Source organism: Anarhichas minor, unplaced genomic scaffold (assembly GCF_050575085.1).
Source record: "Anarhichas minor isolate MPS153535 unplaced genomic scaffold, ASM5057508v1 ptg000018l, whole genome shotgun sequence".
In the NCBI taxonomy this organism is placed as follows: domain Eukaryota; kingdom Metazoa; phylum Chordata; class Actinopteri; order Perciformes; family Anarhichadidae; genus Anarhichas; species Anarhichas minor.
This window is the reverse complement of record NW_027466464.1, coordinates 3,757,590-3,778,370: the sequence shown is the minus strand read 5'-3', so window position 1 is coordinate 3,778,370 and position 20,781 is coordinate 3,757,590. Positions and strand designations below refer to the sequence as shown.

Sequence of the window (20,781 nt, the reverse complement as noted above, 5' to 3'; positions counted from 1 at the left end):
AATGGAAAAAAAACTGATAAACAAAAGATCAAAGAGTCATTTTTATGAAAGTGTAAAACGTGTTTTAATATGAGAGCAGCAGTATAAAAGACAAAAAGCACGCTGTCTAAAAAAATGTTCCAATCATGACTACAACTCTGAATAAAGACATTCATCTGCTCTAAAACAATAAGAATCATTTCACCATGAACATGCTCCCTTTGGTAGATCAAGGAGTGTACGTCATCAACACACTCCTTCATAGTGCAAACAGCAGGGACAGAACCCGTTCCACCACATCCACGCTTAAAGGAGCAGAGAGCACCCACACCAGTCTCCAGGACCACTCAGCTAAATATTAGTATCACTTCCAGTACACACACACACTAGCTCTGGGTCGTGTTTATCCTAGCTTAGCACAAACACTAAGAGCAGGTGAAACTGCCCAGATCTATCAAAATTGAAAAATGTTGGATTTAATGTTTGCAAGCTAGTCACCATTTCACCCTCGAGACACCTGGGTTGACTTCAGCAGTGACCTGGCAACCCCACTATGAGGACAGGACCATGAGACACTAACCCCACTATGAGGACAGGACCATGAGACACTAACCCCACTATGAGGACAGGACCATGAGACACTAACCCCACTATGAGGACAGGACCATGACACACTAACCTGGGGCCAATGGTGCAGACTGAGACACTGCTACTGTATGCACTGCAGTCATTCTAACTGCTCCTAAACTACGACACTCTAAGAAGGGATGTGTTAAAAATGACACATTCCTTCTAAGAGTGTATGCTTTACATTTGTATTTCTACTATCCAGTTGAAACAGTCTGGCATTGAGTTAGCATTCTTTCATTGGGGTGAACGTGTCCTGGATGTCTGTAGCAGGGGCTCTGGGTTTGGAAGTAGATTCTTGTTCCTTAAAGCATATCAGAGAGCCGTCCTCTGTCTTCATGAGTCCTGGTACATGTGGACGCTTCCTGCCACAGCCTGCTTGTGTCTGTGCTCATGGATGCTGCTGCCGTAGTCGCTCAGCTCCTCTGCCGTGTCTCCGAAGCCGTGGTAGTGTCCGTAATGCAGGAAGTCCCTGCAGTCGGCTCCGCTCGGTCCCCTCCAGGCCGGGCGGTGGGACACGCAGCTGCTGGGACTGCCGGTCAGATGCAGGGAACCACACGAGTCAGCAGAAGAGCGGCGAGCAGGCGCTGCAGCAGCGTGCCCATTGGCTGGAGGGGAGGACGCTGAGAGGCTTTTGGGTGAGTCCGGGTCCTCCTGGTCATCATGAGGCAGAGTGTGATGGAGGCCGACGGGAACGGCTTTGGCTTTGAACAGACAAAGACAGCAGCTCATGTTACATTGTACTAAATCCTTCTGTGAGCTTAGTTTGATCAGAAAAGCTGCAGTCCCACCTGAGTTGTGTTGCTGTGGAGACTCCACGTTCATGCTCTCCAGATCCTCACCTCCACTCTGCTCCCACACACCTGGAAACATGTCTGCTCATGTCCATGTCTTCACTTGTTATGACTTGAACTGCTAATTACCTTCTACCTTAATACAGCAGGGCGGTGTTCAGGACGGGGCTAATACCTGGACTGTTGCTGCTTGCTCATACAAACAGCTCCAGTGAAACAACACTTTACTGAAGGGTAGACACCTGTAGATTTATTTATATATACATAAGTATATATAAATAATACTTTACATATACTTTATGTGTACTTGTACTTCTTTGGAAAACACTGTAGTACATTTACCTGACAGATAAATGTTACTGGTTACATTTCACAAAATATAAGAACTGAAATATGAAGCATTATTAATCTGCAGCTTCACATCAGAACGTTGAACAGACGTTGAGTTACTTTACGTCCATTGTTCTCATAAGGCCTCTCTTTCTCTCTTGAGGTAGATATTTGACTGAAGTACTTTTACTACGTGGTACTTGTTTTACTCTCATAGTTGATAGTAAAGACACATCACTCACAGTATGAAGTGTAATGAGAAGGTCTTACCATCAGCTCCCCTGGCTCTCTTCATGTGGCCGAGCTCCTCAGCTGTTAGCAGCCTCTTCCTGGTCCCGTTCAGCAGGTGCTTCTTGGTTTTGGAGATGAAGCTGAAACAGTCGAGGAATCCGTGAGCGAGGGCCAGGTCTGCTGCTGTCTGCCCGCTGGCATTCCTTAGACTGGACCACAAGAGGAGCGGGTGAGACCGACTACTTCCTGGTCAACTTCACAGTGTTTCATCTCCAACAGGCTGACACTCATCACTGACTGGCTGAAAGTTACACGGGTCAAATAAAAGCCTGGAAGTAATGCAGGGAAGACCATCATGACCCATGAACAGGCATCAGACCAGACCCCCAGAGACCTCCTGAGACCCTCTGAGACCCTTCATTTCTTACATGTGTTCTGCTCTTGAAAATCTCCCCCTGCAACACATTCATTTAGCTAAATGAACAAAGTGTTACTGGTGGGTGGATATAATGATATCTCACTTCTTCTAGAATATCAGTGATTACATTAAAGAGTCTGGAAGACAAGATTACTCTTTCAAATATCTGTGTTTCTATTGAGTGCTAAAAGACAGAGCAGCTAACCTCTGTAAACATCTGTCCTATGAACTGAAGTGTGAGATCATCCTCATTCAGATAACATGACATGAAAACATCACATTTAGATAGAATTGATCTTCCTCAATACCAGACAAAATAAAACTCATTACATACATTTAAACCACTCTTTTGACATCAGAGTGCAACAGATATTAATAAATGATATCAATGATTGAGGGTTCAAAAAATCTGATGTCAATATATCTGCCAGGGACCCCACTCAGACCCCACTGAGGCCCCACAGAGACCCCACAGTGACCCCACTGAGACCCCACAGAGACCCCACTGTGACCCCACTCAGACCCCACTGTGACCCCACAGAGACCCCACTGTGACCCCACAGTGCTGTAAAACATGAGAATGTGCAGGGTGTTTGCAGTGTTACAATGAAGCTCATGGTTATCCCTCCTTCACATAATAAAGCATATGTTTATATCACGTTGAGAACTAATCCCACAGTGTCCCATTCAAAGGAAGTTCCTAACCCCCCTGTTCTCTGCTCACTGGTTCCCTGAGGCTGAAAAGCTCATGATCATATTTACAGACACGGATCCAGATCCAGCACAGCTCACTGGTTCCTCTGGAAGTCAGAGCCAACACAGACAGGGTTGAGGGTCTGGGCTTTCACTGGTCATTGGACGTGTTGGGGGTAGCAGACAGACCTGAGATCAGCTTATTCATTTGATCTGGTATATATTATGTACACACAGTTGGCATTCATTTAGAGCCATGTTCATAATGAAAGGAAGTCTAGCTCTGTGTTTGTTCTCCACCACCTAGCTGCTCAATGCTCCACTAAGTCCACCAGCTGGTCTCTAGCGGACTCTACTGGTGGGACTGGGACTTCATCAGAGCTGTCACTTTCTAGAACTAGAGTCTACAGAGCTCTATAGAGCTGACGAGGACTCTCTGTGGCTTAATCACTACCAGACACCTGACCAATCAGGGTCCTGGTCCTGTCCAGTCAAACCCTCTTTCATTTCTCTCTCTTAAAACAATAGCCAGTATTTAGTGTAGCTGTCCGTAGCTGTGTAATGAAGACATCATCATCACAATGGATCTAATTCTCATGCGTCACTTTTTAGGAATGAGACCAAGACCAGGAATGGGGGCGGAGATTAATAATTGCTTGTTATTAATTGATTATTAATTGTTTCTGTCAGAGGAGCGAGATAAATCCACCACTGAGTGCAGATTCCTTTGTTTCGGCCCCTCTACACTAACAGGACCATGTCATGTCTGAGATGGTCACCTGACTTCCTCCTTCACCATGTTGTTTAATGGTTGAAGCTACGTAGGTAAAATGAGCTACATGAAGAATGCTTTAAATAATGTAGACGACTAGAAGTAAACCAGTTCACTTCCAAACAGCTGATAGACGTTAGCGATACACTGATATTTAATAACAGAAAACACAGGAGCAGCCTCTACGATACGTGAGCACATAAAGTAAAGAAATGCTTTGGACTGTTGTTTATTCACCCTTTACATTTCTGATCAAACTATGCAGAAGCAGCTAATGTATGTGAACAGTCCCAGCAGGATGTGAGGCGTGGCTGCTGCAGAGCTTCAGTACTCACTGTGGGTTAGCTCCTGCTAGCAGCAGCACCTGGACACACTCCAAGCTGCCTGAGCGGGCCGCCTTGTGGAGGGGAGCCTCACCGACGACGTCCTGAAGACACAAAGTCACACTCTGGGGTTGTCCTTTTATGAAAGGTAATAATGAAGCTATTACAAACACATCGGTAATGTTTCAGTACGTGTAGCATGCTCCAGTGTGCAGCGACGACATTAGAGACCTGGACAATCTGAAAACAGAGACTCTCTCTGAATTTCACAACACAGTCTTGGATGTATAATCTTAAAATGTATTTAAGATGTTTGTATAATCTTGGAAGTCACTTGTTGTTGTAAATCATAATAAATATTCTGTTCCATGTCCACAAAGAGCAAAGACAAATCCATCTAATGAAATCCAGCGGTACTACATTTAAGTTTATTCATTACATGTCACTACGTCATCACTGCCACAAAGTAACAGTACTACAGTACAGTATATATATATATATATATATATATATATATATATATATATATATATACACACATACATACATACATACATACATACAGGTATATATATATATATACGTATAGTATATATATATATATGACATGAGATGACAGCATGACATCACCTGGCTGTTGACGTCCGCTCCAGCCTGAGTCAGCCACACCACGCAGTGAGGATGTCCTCCAAACGCGGCCGTGTGCGCCGGCGTCTGGTTGAAGCGGCTGGTCACGGTGTTCACCTCACAGCCCATCTGGACCAGGCGCACCACACACTCCAGCTGTGGGCCAGGAAACACAGAACACAGGCCTATGGTGAGACCACTGAGACCACCACAGACTACCAGAGGAACAGGAGGCCTGTGGTATCATCTAGGGAGAGAAGTGGAGACGGGTCCACATCAGTAAGGTCCTCTCACACATAGGTCCTCTTCAGGGGGGGACAGAACCTGTTCTTCCTGAGGACTCTGATCCTTCAGAGTGAACCAGATCTCAGGTCAGTCTGTAGGAGCCCTAGAGCTGTGTTTTGAGCCTGAATAGCCATTGGCTCAACTGGAACCAATGGAAATGCTGCAGCCCGTGACGTTATTTATTGTTTTTTTTTCCAACTATGAAAACTTTATTGTACAGTTACAATCAGACACAACCGTAAAACGTGCAGTGAGATTAGAAAAACGGCGGGCTTCACTCACAACATATGAATCTTTAGACCCGGTTCACGTGAGAACAATGACCGTGATTACCGTGGACGGAAGTTACATGAACTAACCGTAACTAACATGAACTAACCGTAACTAACATGAACTACTAAGATGACCAGGGCTCATGTTTGACTAAGCGTAGGACCCTTAAAATACCACCTAAATGTTTCACCAACCTGTAGCTACCGGTCTCGAGGTGACCTACCTGTCCATAGTGAGCAGCCCAGTGTAAGGGGGTCCATCCGTAGCTCGAGTCCTCCGCGGTCAGATGAGACCGGTTTGAGAGCTGCTGGATCAGAGAGACCAAAGCTCCGACATCTCCATCCCGACATGCGCGGTGGACGGGAAACCGGTTGATAAACAGCTCCTCAGTGGACACATCGAGTCCTGGTCCCTCCGACATCAGTGAGACGTTTCTGTCCAGAGTCCCGGTCCCTCAGACCCAAACGGTTTAAACACAAAGGAAGAAGAGATAAGCGCCTCTTCAGCCTGGAGAGTCACAAAACCCGGACTGGATTCTGGCAGCGGGACTGGGATCAATCCTGGGAGCACAGGCACATATCGAGGCTTTTCATTTCGGTCTTTCAGACGGTTTGGGATCAAAACCGGTCGGGAACACGTGCCGCCTAGAGGTCGGAGGGAACCTTTGAAGTTATACTCTAATGTAAGGAACATTTTTAACTTCTTTCTGTCTTAATGTTGGCTTTAAATAGTGTTAGGATGCTAGTTTGACTACACGGAGGTGCTAAACAATGTATTCATGCTACGGACAATGCCTCCATTCCACAGGAACAGCAGAAGAAGACAACTAACACACCACCAGAAAGATGGCCGCGTCATTGGGCGGGAAAAGGCTGGCTCTGAGTCATGGCGGAAAGATGAAAGCAAGGAAACAGGTAGGATAGCATGACTCAGCAGGAACCAGTCTGTGGTTATAACCATTGGGTATAACCTGACATTCTAGCACAGTGCAGCAGTCCAGTACTCCGATCCTAAACTAACAGGTGAACAAAAAGCCCACCGAACAAGAAAGAATGAAGGAGGGCTTCATAGGCCTGCCTGGCCTATGTGACAGTGATGGATTTGAGTACTTCAATCCAGTTTTTGTTTCAATTTTTGTTTCACACAGAAGTGTATCAGTGTCCTATACTGTATATTTGATTAAAGGGATTACTCAACCAGTTGAAGATGTGAGTTTAACTCTTCTATCTATGAATAGAAAGCTCAGATTAGAATGTGAGGCATGAAGAATGAAGTATAGCGTCTGGTCAGTGTTGTTAACTTAAGTGTAAACTGTGGACCAGACAGTTCTTTAATTGTTGGAATGCTGTTAAGCATTCCAACTATTGTTATCCTGTTTCTCTTTATTCAACTATTTCTTCCGTACGTATTTTGCTATCTATCTCCTTCCACATTTTTTAAGCTACAGAAACCGTTCAAATATCAAAATGTTCAGCTCTTTCAGCTCATGTGTGCTATGACTTTTCATATTCATAACCTTTAAACTTTATGAATTATTAAGCTTTTTGCATTTTTTTTTGAATGGGTTTCTATGGAGAAAATGTTCAAATCCTCTTCAACTTTCAAATCCTTCTACTTCCTCATACTTTCAGCTACAGACACCATTTCAACTTTAAAATGTTGAGAAAACCCTGATCTATTGCCACCTTATTCAGCTTTTTGATATCTTTTATACTTTTTGAACTGCAGCAGTTTAACTTTTATGATTTTTTCACTCCTTTTCTGCTTTTATAATGGGTGTGTATTGCGCAGCTTAGAGTGCGTGATGTCACCGCTAGAGTGAAGAGCAGCTTGAGATTCTTGTGAAAAAAACATTTGTCTTTTGCCACTGTGTCCACAATCTTCACTCTTCATGCATCATTTCTGGATGTAGAAGTAGCTAATCTTGTCCTTGTCGTAGACAAATGACTGTGGAATCCCACAGATTTACACATTTGACACAGAAGCCTGTAATTGAGAGGAAAACCAACTTTCTGCTCCATAGAGACCAATGTTAAATTTTGCTTCAAAAACATCTTCCACAGAACACGGTACCCCATTTCTAAATCGCCAGTTCAGCCACATTTTTTACACTACAGACACAATTTTTACAGGATCTGTTCTTCAACTCATCCTTCCTCTCATTTATTAATATCGGAGCAATAGGAGCTACGGTTATGGGAGTTTTGAGGATTTGTTTGAGAGGTGTTTCCCTGTTTAATCTCCATGAAAAGGCTGCAAGGACACAGGTGTTTCTGATTAAGCTCATTAGTGATGTTGATAAACACACAGACTCACAGACACATACACACGCACTCCTCTCTCTCTCTCTCTCTCTCTGTGTCTCTCTCTCATACAGTCATTCAGGTTCTTAGAGATCTTTAGAGGATCCCCCCCCCCCACACACACACACCCCATTTTAAAATAAAAGCCCCACAGAATGAATTCTAACTGAAATGCTTATGATGAAGCCTGACATTTAATAACCTGTTTATGTTTATCTAACATTATGAGTCCATCTCCTCTCCCCTTATCTCCCCCCCCCACACCCCATTTCAAAATAAAAGCCCCACAGAATGAATTCTAACTGAAATGCTTGTGATGAAGCCTGTCATTTAATAACCTGTTTGTGTTAATCTAACAATATGAGTCCATCTCCTCTCCCCTTCTCCCCCCCACACCCCATTTCAAAATAAAAGCCCCACAGAGTGAAATATAACTGAAATGCTTGTGATGAAGCCTGTCATTTAATAACCTCTGTTTATGTGTCAAACATTATGATTATGTCTCCTCTCCCCCCCACCCAGCCCCACCCTTTCAAAATAAAAGCCCCATGGATTAACTGTATGTAAACATTAAGCTCAAAATTAGACTTTTTCAAATACTGCCATTACTATTACTACTACTACTACTGTTATATTATATACTACGACCACTACTACAGCTATTACTACTACTACTTCTACTACTTCTTCTAAATACTAATACTTCTACTACTAATGATACTTCTACTACAACTACAACTTCTACGACTACTATTACAAATATCACTACTGCTACTACTTATTATAATGCTACTAATACTTCTACTACTAATAATACTTCTACTACAACTACAACTTCTAGTACTACTTCTACAAATATCACTACTGCTGACATTTTTTAAGCCACAGAAACCATTCGAATATCAAAATGTTCAGCTCTTTCAGGAGAGGGGTGATATGACTTTTCATATTTGTAATCTTTAAATTCTTTGAATTATTAAGCTATTTGCAATTTTCTTTTGAATGGGATCTCTATGGAGAAAATCTTCAAATCCTGTTAAACTTCTTCAACTTTCAAAGCCTTCTTCTTCTTATACTTTCAGCTACATATGACTTCATATTTATAATCTTTCAACTGTTTGAATTATTAAGCTTTTTGCAATTGTTTTTAAATTGGATATCTATTTTCAGCAATGTTTTTGAGATTCATTTCAGCTTTCAGCATTCCAACGCATTTTCAGCAGGAAATGCATTTTCTAGTTATTGTCACTCTTGTGTATGGATCAGTAAAAACTGTACAACAATGTTATTATCATTATTTATTTGGTGGGTGGGTCGGGGCAGACAGACCTTTTTAAAATGCATCTTTTCAGATCCATGCATTGAGATTGATCTCTTCTCCTTCAGGACGGTTTTGTCCGAGTGAGGAAAAGTGATCTGGAGAAGTTAACCACAGAAGTCATGCAGCTGAGGGACTTCCTGCCCAGAGTCCTGAATGGAGACCTGATTGAAACGCTGCATAAAGCTCGAACAGCTCAGACAAGTACGCTTCTAATGAACTAACCTTGAGGACAATACTTAAGTACGGTGAATGTGTGTGTGTGTGTGTGTTATCTAGTGATTGTAAGATAGGAGGAACTGGAGCCACTATAAAGACAATAACTGGTCTGAGAGCAGTCAGCTGAGAGGCTGTGTGCTTCTGTTCTCTACTGAGGGGGTTTACTGGATGAACAGTGGGACAGGATCATCATGTGATCACTAGCAGCAGAGCTAGAGGTGCTCTTCTGAGTCCTGACTACGAGTGAGAGCTTTAACACTACTGAAACAACAGAGGCTGACCCCCTATGGATGACATCATGTTTCATGAATGCACCTACTGGACTTATTGGCTTACTTCATGGTTGACAAGTGACCATGTCTGAATCAATGAATCAGTGAACAGGAGGAGGAATAACTTCAATGAGAGAAGTGAAATGGAAAGTAAACTATTCACAGTTAGCAGCTACTTTTAGCTTCAGGGAACTTCTTCATCAAACACATGGCTTTATATAGTCAGGTAATGTCCATTTCATTTCTACAGCCCAATATCATAAACATAGATTAGCTTTACAGTCTGTCCTTAGAGCCTTGACTGAGATCAGGAAACCCCTCACAGGACGGACAGACGTGTGATAGATGTGTACTAAAGTTACAGTTTAGACAATCTGTATGACAGAATCATACACAGAAGACAGAGCTGAGCCACACATGGAGACCTGGAAGAGGACGGACTACACAAAGACACAGGACACAAAGCTCAAGTACATTATTCTCACACACACACACACACACACAGAGGGAGCTATCTGTCCAGCTCACTCTCTAACATCATCTCTAGAATGTAGAGCGAGTACAGGTACTGTTCCTTTATAGCATATAGATATCACTTGACCTGGTTCACTGGAAACCTACAGACTGTGTGTGCGTGTGTGTGCGTGTGTGTGTGTGTGTGTGTGTGTGTGTGCGTGTGTGTGCGTGTGTGCGTGTGTAGTGAAGGAGCAGCTTGCACAGGAACAGGACCAGTTGCGACAGGAGTGTCAGCACCTTCAGTCCCGGTTGGATGCAGTGCAGACTGAGTGTCAGAAAGAGAGAGAGGTAGCATCATGTTTGTGAGCTGCACTCTATGAACACGTGCTTCCTGCCTTTACTCTTCCACTGTGCTGTAGTAGCATGACTCCCTGCTGTGTGTGTGTGTGTGTGTGTGTAGGAGAAGCTGCTGTTGCGTGAGCAGCTGTGGCAGAGCGGAGCAGAGCTGCAGCAGCAGGCCGACTTCTGCTCTGGTCTGGGATCAGCAGCCTGCAGTCTGCTGTGGAGCTGCTCTGCCAGTGAGGACACAGTCTCACGCTGGCTGGCTGATGTGAGTCGTCTGTCTGTCTCTGTGTCGGCTCTCAGGGTTCCACTGTGGATGTCTGATATCTGATGGCTGGAGATGTATTGTGTGTGTGTGTGTGTGTGTGTGTGTGTGTGTGTGTGTGTGTGTGTGTGTGTGTGTGTGTGTGTGTGTGTGTGTGTGTGTGTGTGTGTGTGTGTGTGTGTGTGTGTGTGTGTGTGTGTGTGTGTGTGTGCGCAGGGGAAGCTGCAGTCCTTCCTGCTTGTAGCTGCCCAGACTCTGGAGAGCTTCGTCAGGTCTCTGGATGAGGAGGCCAAAACTCAGACTGAGGACCACAACTCCCAGGAGCACCAGTTTGTGCTGGCTCTGGCTGGAACCATTACGAGTGAGTTCATTAAAGATGATCCACAGACCTCATGTTTACAGCTAAGGTGTAAAACTGCAGTCATGACATTGTGACCATATCAAACAGACTGTGGATACATCCCAAGTCTCTTAATTGCATCCCCGTTTCCCTCACTTGCGTCCTTTCCTTGCGTCTTAGTCCCTCCCATCAGGGATGCATGGAGAGACGCAAGGAAACCATGCGAGGAGAGAGGAAATGAGGAAATATGTTTTAAGAGACATGAGGATCAGCTGTTAAGTAGTTACTGTACTTAACAATAGTAACTAATAATACTAATAACTAATAAATACACACAGTAGTCATCACTGTAGAGGTGTATTCTCTCTGTAGTCTGTTACCTCTTTAACAAACTGTGTTCTGTTTATGAGCTCAGGATTGATTTCTACCGGCAGAATGCGTTTGACTTATTTATGACTTAATCTGTCTGTACGTTTTGAAATTGTGACTGTGACGTCATTATTAACCCAGAATATGATTATGGTTTCTCTTAAATGATATAACTCATCAAACCAAACACTCAGGAATGATCAGCCTCACTGAATGAAATGATGATAAATTATGTAAAAAGCTCTCTCTGACTGTAATTGTTTCCATAATTAAAGTTATTGAGGGAAATATCAGATCATGAAAAGACAAATCTTTCTAATAAATGAAGAAAGTTGTTTGTGGTCCTTTTGTTGTTCAGACCTACAATGAACATTTATTTAAACCAGATGTTGAATCAGAAAACTAATCAAATATGAAGCTTGAGTTTAATCTGATCTGTCTTCACTCTGGTATGAAACTCCAGTGACAAAGAGGGGGCGTGTCGGCCGTTAAAACACTTCCTGGGGTACATCTCAAGTCTCTTAATGTCATCCCCGTTTCCCTCACTTGGGTCCTTTCCTTGCGTCTTAGTCCCTCCCACCAGGGATGCATGGAGGAAACCATGCGAGGAGAGAGGAACGAGGAAATATGTTTTAAGAGACATGAGACGTCCTTTCCTCAGTTGCGTCACGTGAAGCGACGTCTGTTTCTGATGACGGAGGATCAGCTGATCACAGCTGGATCAGCTGTCAGTCGGCTTTAACAGCTGGAGAGACTTTTGATAAGTTAGTGTCTGTTCACATGACCACTGTACTTAATAACAGGAACTAATAATACTAATAACTAATAAAGACACACAGTAATCACCACTGTAGAGGTGTTTCTCTCTGTAGTCTGTTAACAAACTGTCCTGTGTTCTGTTTATAAGCTCAGGATCCATTTCTACCGGCGGAATGCGATCGTCTTATTTATGAATTATTTGCGTCTGTACGTTTTCAAATTGTGACTGTGAAGTCATTATTAAATAACCCAGAATATGATTATTGTTTCTCTTAAATGATAAAACTCATCAAACACTCAGGAATGATGTAAAAAGTGTTGTTTGTGGTCGTTTTGTTGTTCAGACTACAATGAACATTTATTTAAATCAGACGGTGAATCAGAAACCTAATCAAATATAAAGCTTGAGTTTATTCTGTGATCTGTCTTCACTCTGGTGTTGAACTCAGTCAGTCTGTCCGATGGGCTGCAGCGTCCAATCACATAACTGATGAACAATGAGGGGGCGTGTCGGCCATTAAAACACTTCCTGGAAGTCTGTTCTCGTGGTTCCTCGCTCATGCTCCTCCGAGGTCCCTCCTCTCTCCTCGATCCTCACTCCTCCGAGCTACATTAGAGCTTTGAGACGGCCATCAATATGGCGGCGTAGAAACAACTTCCGGTTTAAGCGAGGAGCGAGGAAACGACAATTAAGAGACTTGAGAAGTACCCCTGGAAGTCTGTTCTCGTGGGTCGTCGCTCATGGCTCCTCAGAGATCCCTCCTCCTTCCGGTTCAAGCGAGGAGCGAGGAAATGACAAATAAGAGACTTGGGACGTACCCTGTGTTGACAACTTAAAGTCAGTGGTGTCCATTCTTCCTGCAGGACCTGAATGCAACATAAACACTTTCTTTCCCATCAATCAGACGTAGCAGCAGTGTCCTGTGGCCGGGACTTCCTGTCCTGCTCGGCCCGTGCCCTCCTGGACACTCTGATGAGGCTTCTGAAGCTGATGACGCCTGGTGTCTTCCCCAAACTGAAAGTGTACGTGAAGCTGTGCTAGAATCCATCACACAGAGCTCTGGTCTCATTGCTGCTGAGGATCTCCAGCGTAGAATGAACATGGACATGAATAGAGACATTTAGACTTTACCAATATGTAACATAAAGCTGCATCTGATCCATAAAACATCAGAGCAATGACAGATGCTCTGTACACACAAGCTGAGCTTTCTTCTGAATCATTCAAATCCTATTCTTTTGATTCTGTATATGATCGTGACATTGTTGCGTAGCCTCAACATGGAATGTGTAGATTTCACCTGAATACATCTTCTTTTATAAATACATTGTGTGCTCATGGGTTTATGGCGTTATTATCCAGCTATATGGATTAGTGAATGAATTTTTATTTTTATTTGAGGGTGTACACATTTTTCGGGGGTGATGATGTCGTCAAATATGACAACAGGCATTGAAAGCTTTATTGGAAAAGTTCAATGGATGCTTTGATTGTAAAACACCATGTGATCTTTACAGACCTGTGGGGGAGGCTTATGTCCATGTAGGACACACAAACACTAGGACGCTTTTACACAGAAGGAGGACTTGCCCCTGAATACATCACATGGTGGTCAGTTGTAGAGGTTTAGCTTCTAGATTTTGGGCAGTAGGTGTCAGTGCTGTACTTGTGTTTGCTGCAGGTTGATGCTGATGGCTCTGTATAACGTCAGCATCAGTGTTAAAGGACTGAAGTGCATCAGTGAGAACCCAGGACTCCTGTCCCTCATCTGGACCCTGCTGGACGGTAAGGAGACCACACACACACGTTAATGAGCATAATGAGGCTTCAATCAGTCATTAACTGTCTATTCTAACAGTATGTGCCTGCTAAACTTTATTCAGAATCTCAGACTCTACACTTCTGTAAGTTACTATAGCAACCTAAAGCTAGGGTTGGTATCCTTGAAAAACTATGAAGAGTTTAAGATTTTAACGTGATCCAACCTAAAAGCTCTATTCCAATGATTGAAGCTAGCAGCACTAAATCTAGAAAGAAAGACTCAAAGTCTTCAACACTTGACAGTCCGTGCCTTCAGACCTCCCTCCAAAGACACGCCCCCAGAATGATCATTATGAACATAAATAATAGCCAACATGGTTATTCTCAGTACTCACAGGTAGACAATAGACAGGTAGGCAGTCAGACTGTTTGTACAAAACATTTGTACAAAATTAAATTATTGGTGGAGCTTATAGCGGTCTTGTCAGCGTCAGACACCAGATGTTTGATTAATTGATTATTTGAATATTCATGAATGAATATTTGATTCATTGATTATTATGATGTCATGAATATTTGATTCATTGATTATTATGATGTCATAAATATTTGATTCATTCATTATTATGATGTCATGAATATTTGATTCATTGATTATTATGATGTCATAAATATTTGATTCATTGATTATTATGATGTCATGAATATTTGATTCATTGATTATTTTGATGTCATAAATATTTGATTCATTGATTATTATGATGTCATGAACATTTGATTCATTGATTATTATGATGTCATGAATATTTAATTCATTGATTATTATGATGTTATAAATATTTAATTCATTGATTATTATGATGTTATAAATATTTGATTCATTGATTATTATGATGTTATAAATATTTGATTCATTGATTACTATGATGTCATGAATATTTGATTCATTGATTCTTATGATGTCATGAATATTTGATTCATTGATTATTATGATGTCATGAATATTTGATTCATTGATTATTTTGAAGTCATGAATATTTGATTCATTGATTATTATGATGTTATAAATATTTGATTCATTGATTATTATGATGTCATGAATATTTGATTCATTGATTATTTTGATGTCATGAATATTTGATTCATTGATTATTTTGATGTCATGAACATTTGATTCATTGATTATTTTGATGTCATAAATATTTGATTCATTGATTATTATGATGTTATAAATATTTAATTCATTGATTATTATGATGTTATAAATATTTGATTCATTGATTACTATGATGTCATGAATATTTGATTCATTGATTACTATGATGTCATGAATATTTGATTCATTGATTCTTATGATGTCATAAATATTTGATTCATTGATTATTAGGATGTCATGAATATTTGATTCATTGATTATTATTATGTCATGAATATTTGATTCATTGATTATTATGATGTCATGAATATTTGATTCATTGATTCTTATGATGTCATGAATATTTAATTCATTGATTATTATGATGTTATAAATATTTAATTCATTGATTATTATGATGTTATAAATATTTGATTCATTGATTATTATGATGTTATAAATATTTGATTCATTAATTACTATGATGTCATGAATATTTGATTCATTGATTCTTATGATGTCATGAATATTTGATTCATTGATTCTTATGATGTCATGAATATTTGATTCATTGATTATTTTGATGTCATGAACATTTGATTCATTGATTATTTTGATGTCATAAATATTTGATTCATTGATTATTATGATGTCATGAATATTTAATTCATTGATTATTATGATGTTATAAATATTTAATTCATTGATTATTATGATGTTATAAATATTTGATTCATTGATTATTATGATGTTATAAATATTTGATTCATTGATTACTATGATGTCATGAATATTTGATTCATTGATTCTTATGATGTCATAAATATTTGATTCATTGATTATTAGGATGTCATGAATATTTGATTCATTGATTATTATGATGTCATGAATATTTGATTCATTGATTATTAGGATGTCATGAATATTTGATTCATTGATTATTAGGATGTCATGAACATTTGATTCATTGATTATTATGATGTCATGAATATTTGAACACAGTATCAAACATACTTTTAAAGAAGAGTACTAACCGTACTTTAAAGTAGCACTGAGTTGTAAAGTACATGATCCACTCAGTTTGTCTAGTCCTGGTGAGACAGTCGTGCATTAGCCTTTGTTCTTCTCTTTGTTTCATTCCCACAATGCAGTGCAGAACGCTGCACATCGGCTCTCTGTATGCTGCATGAATGCTTCACCATAGCCAGTCTGGTTCCTTGTCTTTCATTTGGAATCTGAGTGAAGATTCCTTGCTACACATTCTGGATACAACATGGACACAGCTGCAGGGTAGCGCTGCTCTCATGAAGGAGGTCCAGGAGCTAGCATGGCTAGCATGCTAACAAACATGTTAGTTATATAGCTTCTTTTCAAACACTTTGCTGTCACTTACAATAAAAAAGCTTTGGTTATTTCCCCTGCAGTAAAAGCACCAGAATATGAACAAACAATGTGTCCTGGTCTACCCGCTCAAACCAGCGTCATGGGCCACAGATCAACCCCATTGAAAGAGCATGTTCCTACCTGCAGCTAAGCTAGCCAGCTAAGCAGATGCTAAGTAACACAGCAATGTGACCACAGCTCTGTTTAATCAGGTTAATGTCAGCAGGAGGAGCTTGCTGGTCTGAGAAAAGGATTATTGAGGGACCGTGAACGAGACTTGGCTTCGGTTGAATGCAGGTCAACAGTCTCACCGTCTGACCATGATTTAGCTTTTTATTGGTTTAGAATGAGCTCGTAAAGTGGCTTCGTGTGAAACACGGTGTCTCAACTTTATCTCTAGTCATCTCAGGTTGCTAATTGGACTATTATTATAATATATTATTAATATCTGCTGATTACACTGGAACCCCAGAAATACAGAGACCTGGAGTAAATGTGTTCTTTGGTCAGTAGCCATGTGCTCTAGTTCACCTGCAGCAGGCCAGGTGTGACAGCCTGCTCCACTTCTAAAGCACATGAAGGTTTAATGAATTCAGTACTGCACAGTTTACATAATTCTCATGAATAAAAACCCAGCACACTACCTCTGATCTCTGTTGTCTGACAGATGGAGACTGGGAGGTGTGTCTCCACTCTCTGCGTCTCCTGCAGTCGGTGTTGTTGGAGGAGGAGGTGCTGCTCCTGCTGGGCTCCTCTCTGCTGGATCCAGACCTCCAGGCTCGTGTGGGCCGGCTCACCTCCAGTGAGCAGCCCAGCCTGAGACTGGCTGCCCAGCAGACCCTGGAGGACCTGCTGGCCCTCCAACAGGTGCCTCAGTCAGAACACGTTATTAATAATTTAATTTAATTAACATTTACAATATGTAACAACAATGAATTATTTCACCAATCAATTGGGAACAAACAACAAAGAGAGGAGGGTACTTTACAACAACAACTTGTTTCTCAATGTTTCCGAGGTCCACCTGGATGCAGCGTGTGCTTCACCGTACAAAGCAATGTTCTGAAGTGGAGGCAGCGGCCGTGGCTCAAATCTCACAATAGTTTGCTGAGAGCTGTTTCCTCTGCAGCCTCCAAACTGTCGCTTTCTGTCAATGAAGTGTTCGTTGTTTACGTAATGTTTGTTGTTTGTTCGTCCTCTTTGACTCCAGCAGTGGTCATGGTGTCTTGCTAAGCTACACTGTGTTGTTGTTTTTTTCTTTGGACGCACTCAAGTAGCATGGAGAAAAAGAAACTCTGGGACATTCTGTGGGACAATCTGTGGGACAAATCAGAGGAAGTCGTTTTGGATAAGGCACAAGAAGGGATTAGACACAGAGAAAAACAAAACAAAAACACACATTGGTGGTGGTGGGTTGTCGGATGCGTCCTTCTCTTCTGGCCTCTCACCAAGCCTTAGGTATTCTAGGTATTACTGAAGAAAGAGCAGGACAGCTTCATGTAGACCTGATACCAGACTTCTAGATACTTCTTACACTTTGGTGGAAATCAGGAGGGACAAATCTCTAAGGTCATTGTGCATGAAATGATACGATGTATAAAGGTCCAGGTACAGACAGACGGAGAGAGACAGACAGGCAGACAGAAATAGGCAGAGACAGACAGGCAGACCGAGACAGACAGACACGAAGACAGAGACCGAGACAGACAGAAACAGGCAGACACAGAGACGGCAGACAGACGGAGACAGATACAGACAGACATGGAGACAGACATGTTTGAAGACATTTCTCCTGTTGTGAATCATAATTCTGTGTCTGATATGGTTTCTCCTCACAATAGTTGTGCTGTCACAAAGGCTGCAGGTAAGTCCATGTGTTAAAGTTAGATGTGACATCACAGTGATGTAACAAGACCTGAGCACAGCAGTGAGGAGAGAGGACCTGAATGATTGGACTGTGAAGTGAGGCAGCGTTTGCGTGTTTTCAGGGTCGGGGGTGTAAGCGGAGCAGCGTCTGATGTGGATCCAGTGTCAGTCCACTTCATCACTCTTCAACCTGTTTCTTTAAGTCAAAGGATGTAAAGTTGCATTTGTTCTCATGATTTTGTGTGAAACCAGGTTTGCACAAGACGCATTAAAGAGGATGTTTGCCCACTTTCAGAGCACTGAGTCTGTTTTCATAGAGACTGTAGAGCAGCAGAGTGAATGAAGAAGAAGACTGTTGGCTTGTAAACATGCTAGATTGTGGACATGTTTGTGAAGCCTAAAGCAGAAACACAGCCCTGTTACACGGTGCATTAAAATGTCTTTTGGCTGATCGCATGGCACTCGACCACATGACCGTACAGGTATAAATGCACCCAAACTGCTTTGAGAACGGATTGTGATCTGATGGGCCAAACCACCTTCAGAGATGCATTAATAGCAATTCAATGGCACGGTCACACAGTGAGTTTGCTTCTCCACCGTGAAGCACATGTTCATTTGAAAGCAAATGATAATTTGGTGCATGTGTGACTTTATAGTACAGGTTACAGCAAACACACTTTGAGCAGCTACTTTGTCAGAAATATGAGAATTAAACAGACTCGTCAATAATCTTCTTTAATAATTCTAGTCCTGAGCAAGAAGTTTCCAGCAGCAGAACACAGTAAAGGTCTGTAGCCCTGCAGCTCTTCATCTAACACACAAAAACATCCACCGACACAAACGTCTGCTGTCATATGCTGTCACTCAAAAGTTACAATTGTCCATTCTGTGACTGCTTCACAATAAAAGCCATGTTTCCTCATGTGAAGCAGCAGGAAGCGCAGGGTTAACCCAGCTGTGATCAGTCACATCACATTATCCCTGCTGCATGGTTTCCTGTCAGTGAGTTGAAACCTGATATGAGGAGTAAAGAATCAATCAACACAGGAGTTTTATTTTGTTAATGAAACAGCTTTATTTCCTTAGTATGGACTCCATGGAACAAGGCCTAGACTACAGTACAGGGTATACTGAAGACCAGAGGAGAGGGTTCAGAGAGGCTGCACCACTGATGTAACATCTGGGACATTATCAACCCCACCATGAGTAGAGTCAGAGGGCTCAACAACAATGAGCAGGATGAAGACTTTTCTTTGTTAGGCTCAGAACAATGATACTAATGACAGTGTAAGAAGGATCAACAGGGGAGAGTGAAGGGAGGAGGACACAGCTGTCCATCCCAGAGCCTTCAGGGTGGGGGGGCTGAGGCTGGTCAACCCCCACCACTTGGCCTCTAGGAGGACGCAGCGGCGTTGGGCTTGTCGTCACGGACGACGGGGACACTGCGCTCGCTGCGTCCAGATTCGCTCCCTCCGGTGACCTTTGGTCCGGTCAGAGTCAGCAGACCGTCGGTTGACAGGGTGCAGCTGATTGCTGATTGGTCAACACTGGAGGGGAGGCGGTAGCGGCGGTGAAACTCACGAGCGATGTAACCGTGGTCGTCCTGAAAGACAGCAAGGTGAACGCCACAGTGGCAGGTCAGTCCAAGCAAAGACATTGTGTTCAGGGTGCAGTCCACTAGTTAGTTTGGTTACACTCCTCTGTTAGAATGTATTCTGTCTGCTCCCATCATTACCTGAAGCCCTTATATGTCACTGAGTGGTGTTCAAACTGTTTCATGTCTATGGTAATCTGTGCACAGCTGTGTACCAGTGATGAGGCGCTACCTGTCTCTCTCCGTGCTTGCCCTGGATCTCCACATAGTCATCAGTGACCTTCACACTGAGCTCATCAGGAGAGAAGTGCTTGACGTCCAGGTAGACTGTGTACTTGTCTCTGTCAGACCTCACCTGTGGGACATAAGCACAGAGAGGCTCCATCGTATCAGAACATTGTCCACATGTACAATTTAAAAAAGTTCAGATGAGTCTCTGAAACAAAGTCAGCATATCAAACATAGTTCAAAGAAATGTGAAGCTAATGAAAGATCAGAAAGAGTCTCATTGCTATCAAACCTATCAAAGACCTTGATGTTAGCCTCTTGTCTGGAGGCAGAGGAAAACGTGGGTTCATCTAACTGTGTCTACATGGGTCTCTTCTCTGTTACCTCAGAGGTGCCGGAGTTAGAAGAATCCAGAAAGCTGCGGAACAGCGACTGTCTGTAATAGGGGCTGATGGTGGAGGTGGTGTAGGGGAAGAAGTCGTAGTCAAACATGCCCTCTCCAAAGAACTGGTCAAAGAGTCGGGCCGGGTAGACGGAGCCCATGGCACGTCTGAACCAAGGGTGCTGGATGGCAATATCCATAGTGACTGGAGACGGTGTGGTCTAGCGTGATCCTGCTCAGCTCAGAGTCCAGCAGGTGGAGGAGGCGAGGTAACGAGAGAATGCTGCTGAACGGAGAGGAGTGAGAGTGTTTTAGGAGGGCTGGTCCTCTGCTCCACAGCTGCCTCCTCTTTATATACCTGACAGCTAGAAAGAGGGGCTTTAGCCGCGATCCCTCTGGAATGGCATTATCTCATGGTGGGTTGGGCCCCGTC

General features: G+C 42.3%; 3 protein-coding genes across 3 annotated transcripts; 1 reads left to right on the top strand and 2 right to left on the bottom strand.

Annotated features, from left to right (window-relative positions):
* Nucleotides 1-39: 39 nt before the first annotated feature.
* ankrd10a (ankyrin repeat domain 10a) lies at nt 40-5,843 on the bottom strand. Its single transcript, XM_076094279.1, has 6 exons — nt 5,576-5,843; nt 4,798-4,950; nt 4,180-4,271; nt 2,001-2,170; nt 1,398-1,469; nt 40-1,310 (listed from the first exon to the last, which is right to left on the bottom strand). The coding sequence occupies exons 1-6, from the start codon at nt 5,771-5,773 to the stop codon at nt 943-945; spliced, it is 1,053 nt and encodes a 350-aa protein (XP_075950394.1). The 5' UTR covers nt 5,774-5,843; the 3' UTR covers nt 40-942.
* Nucleotides 5,844-5,913: 70 nt separating this feature from the next.
* On the top strand, nt 5,914-18,429 carry hsf2bp (heat shock transcription factor 2 binding protein). Its single transcript, XM_076094280.1, has 9 exons — nt 5,914-6,034; nt 6,160-6,266; nt 9,042-9,177; nt 10,165-10,268; nt 10,381-10,530; nt 10,744-10,888; nt 12,901-13,018; nt 13,678-13,781; nt 16,943-18,429. Exons 2-9 carry the CDS (start codon nt 6,198-6,200, stop codon nt 17,179-17,181), a joined length of 1,065 nt encoding a protein of 354 aa, XP_075950395.1. The 5' UTR covers nt 5,914-6,034; nt 6,160-6,197; the 3' UTR covers nt 17,182-18,429.
* A 1,108-nt stretch (nt 18,430-19,537) lies between these two features.
* On the bottom strand, nt 19,538-20,548 carry cryaa (crystallin, alpha A). The gene is made up of 3 exons (XM_076095167.1): nt 20,351-20,548; nt 19,971-20,093; nt 19,538-19,747 (listed from the first exon to the last, which is right to left on the bottom strand). The coding sequence occupies exons 1-3, from the start codon at nt 20,546-20,548 to the stop codon at nt 19,538-19,540; spliced, it is 531 nt and encodes a 176-aa protein (XP_075951282.1).
* Between the last annotated feature and the right edge of the window lie 233 nt (nt 20,549-20,781).

Coding starts and splice junctions, on each gene's coding strand:
- ankrd10a (XM_076094279.1), bottom strand. CDS start 5,773: ATGTCGGAGGGACCAGGACTCGATGTGTCCACTGAGGAGCTGTTTATC. Junction 2,171..4,179: donor CTAGCAGGAGCTAACCCACA/GTGAGTACTGAA, acceptor CTTGTGGTCCAG/TCTAAGGAATGCCAGCGGGC. Junction 1,470..2,000: donor GAGAGCCAGGGGAGCTGATG/GTAAGACCTTCT, acceptor ACATGTTTCCAG/GTGTGTGGGAGCAGAGTGGA.
- hsf2bp (XM_076094280.1), top strand. CDS start 6,198: ATGGCCGCGTCATTGGGCGGGAAAAGGCTGGCTCTGAGTCATGGCGGA. Junction 10,531..10,743: donor TCTCACGCTGGCTGGCTGAT/GTGAGTCGTCTG, acceptor GTGTGTGCGCAG/GGGAAGCTGCAGTCCTTCCT. Junction 13,019..13,677: donor GTCTTCCCCAAACTGAAAGT/GTACGTGAAGCT, acceptor TGTTTGCTGCAG/GTTGATGCTGATGGCTCTGT.
- cryaa (XM_076095167.1), bottom strand. CDS start 20,548: ATGGATATTGCCATCCAGCACCCTTGGTTCAGACGTGCCATGGGCTCC. Junction 20,094..20,350: donor CTAACTCCGGCACCTCTGAG/GTAACAGAGAAG, acceptor TATGTCCCACAG/GTGAGGTCTGACAGAGACAA. Junction 19,748..19,970: donor GCAAGCACGGAGAGAGACAG/GTAGCGCCTCAT, acceptor GCTGTCTTTCAG/GACGACCACGGTTACATCGC.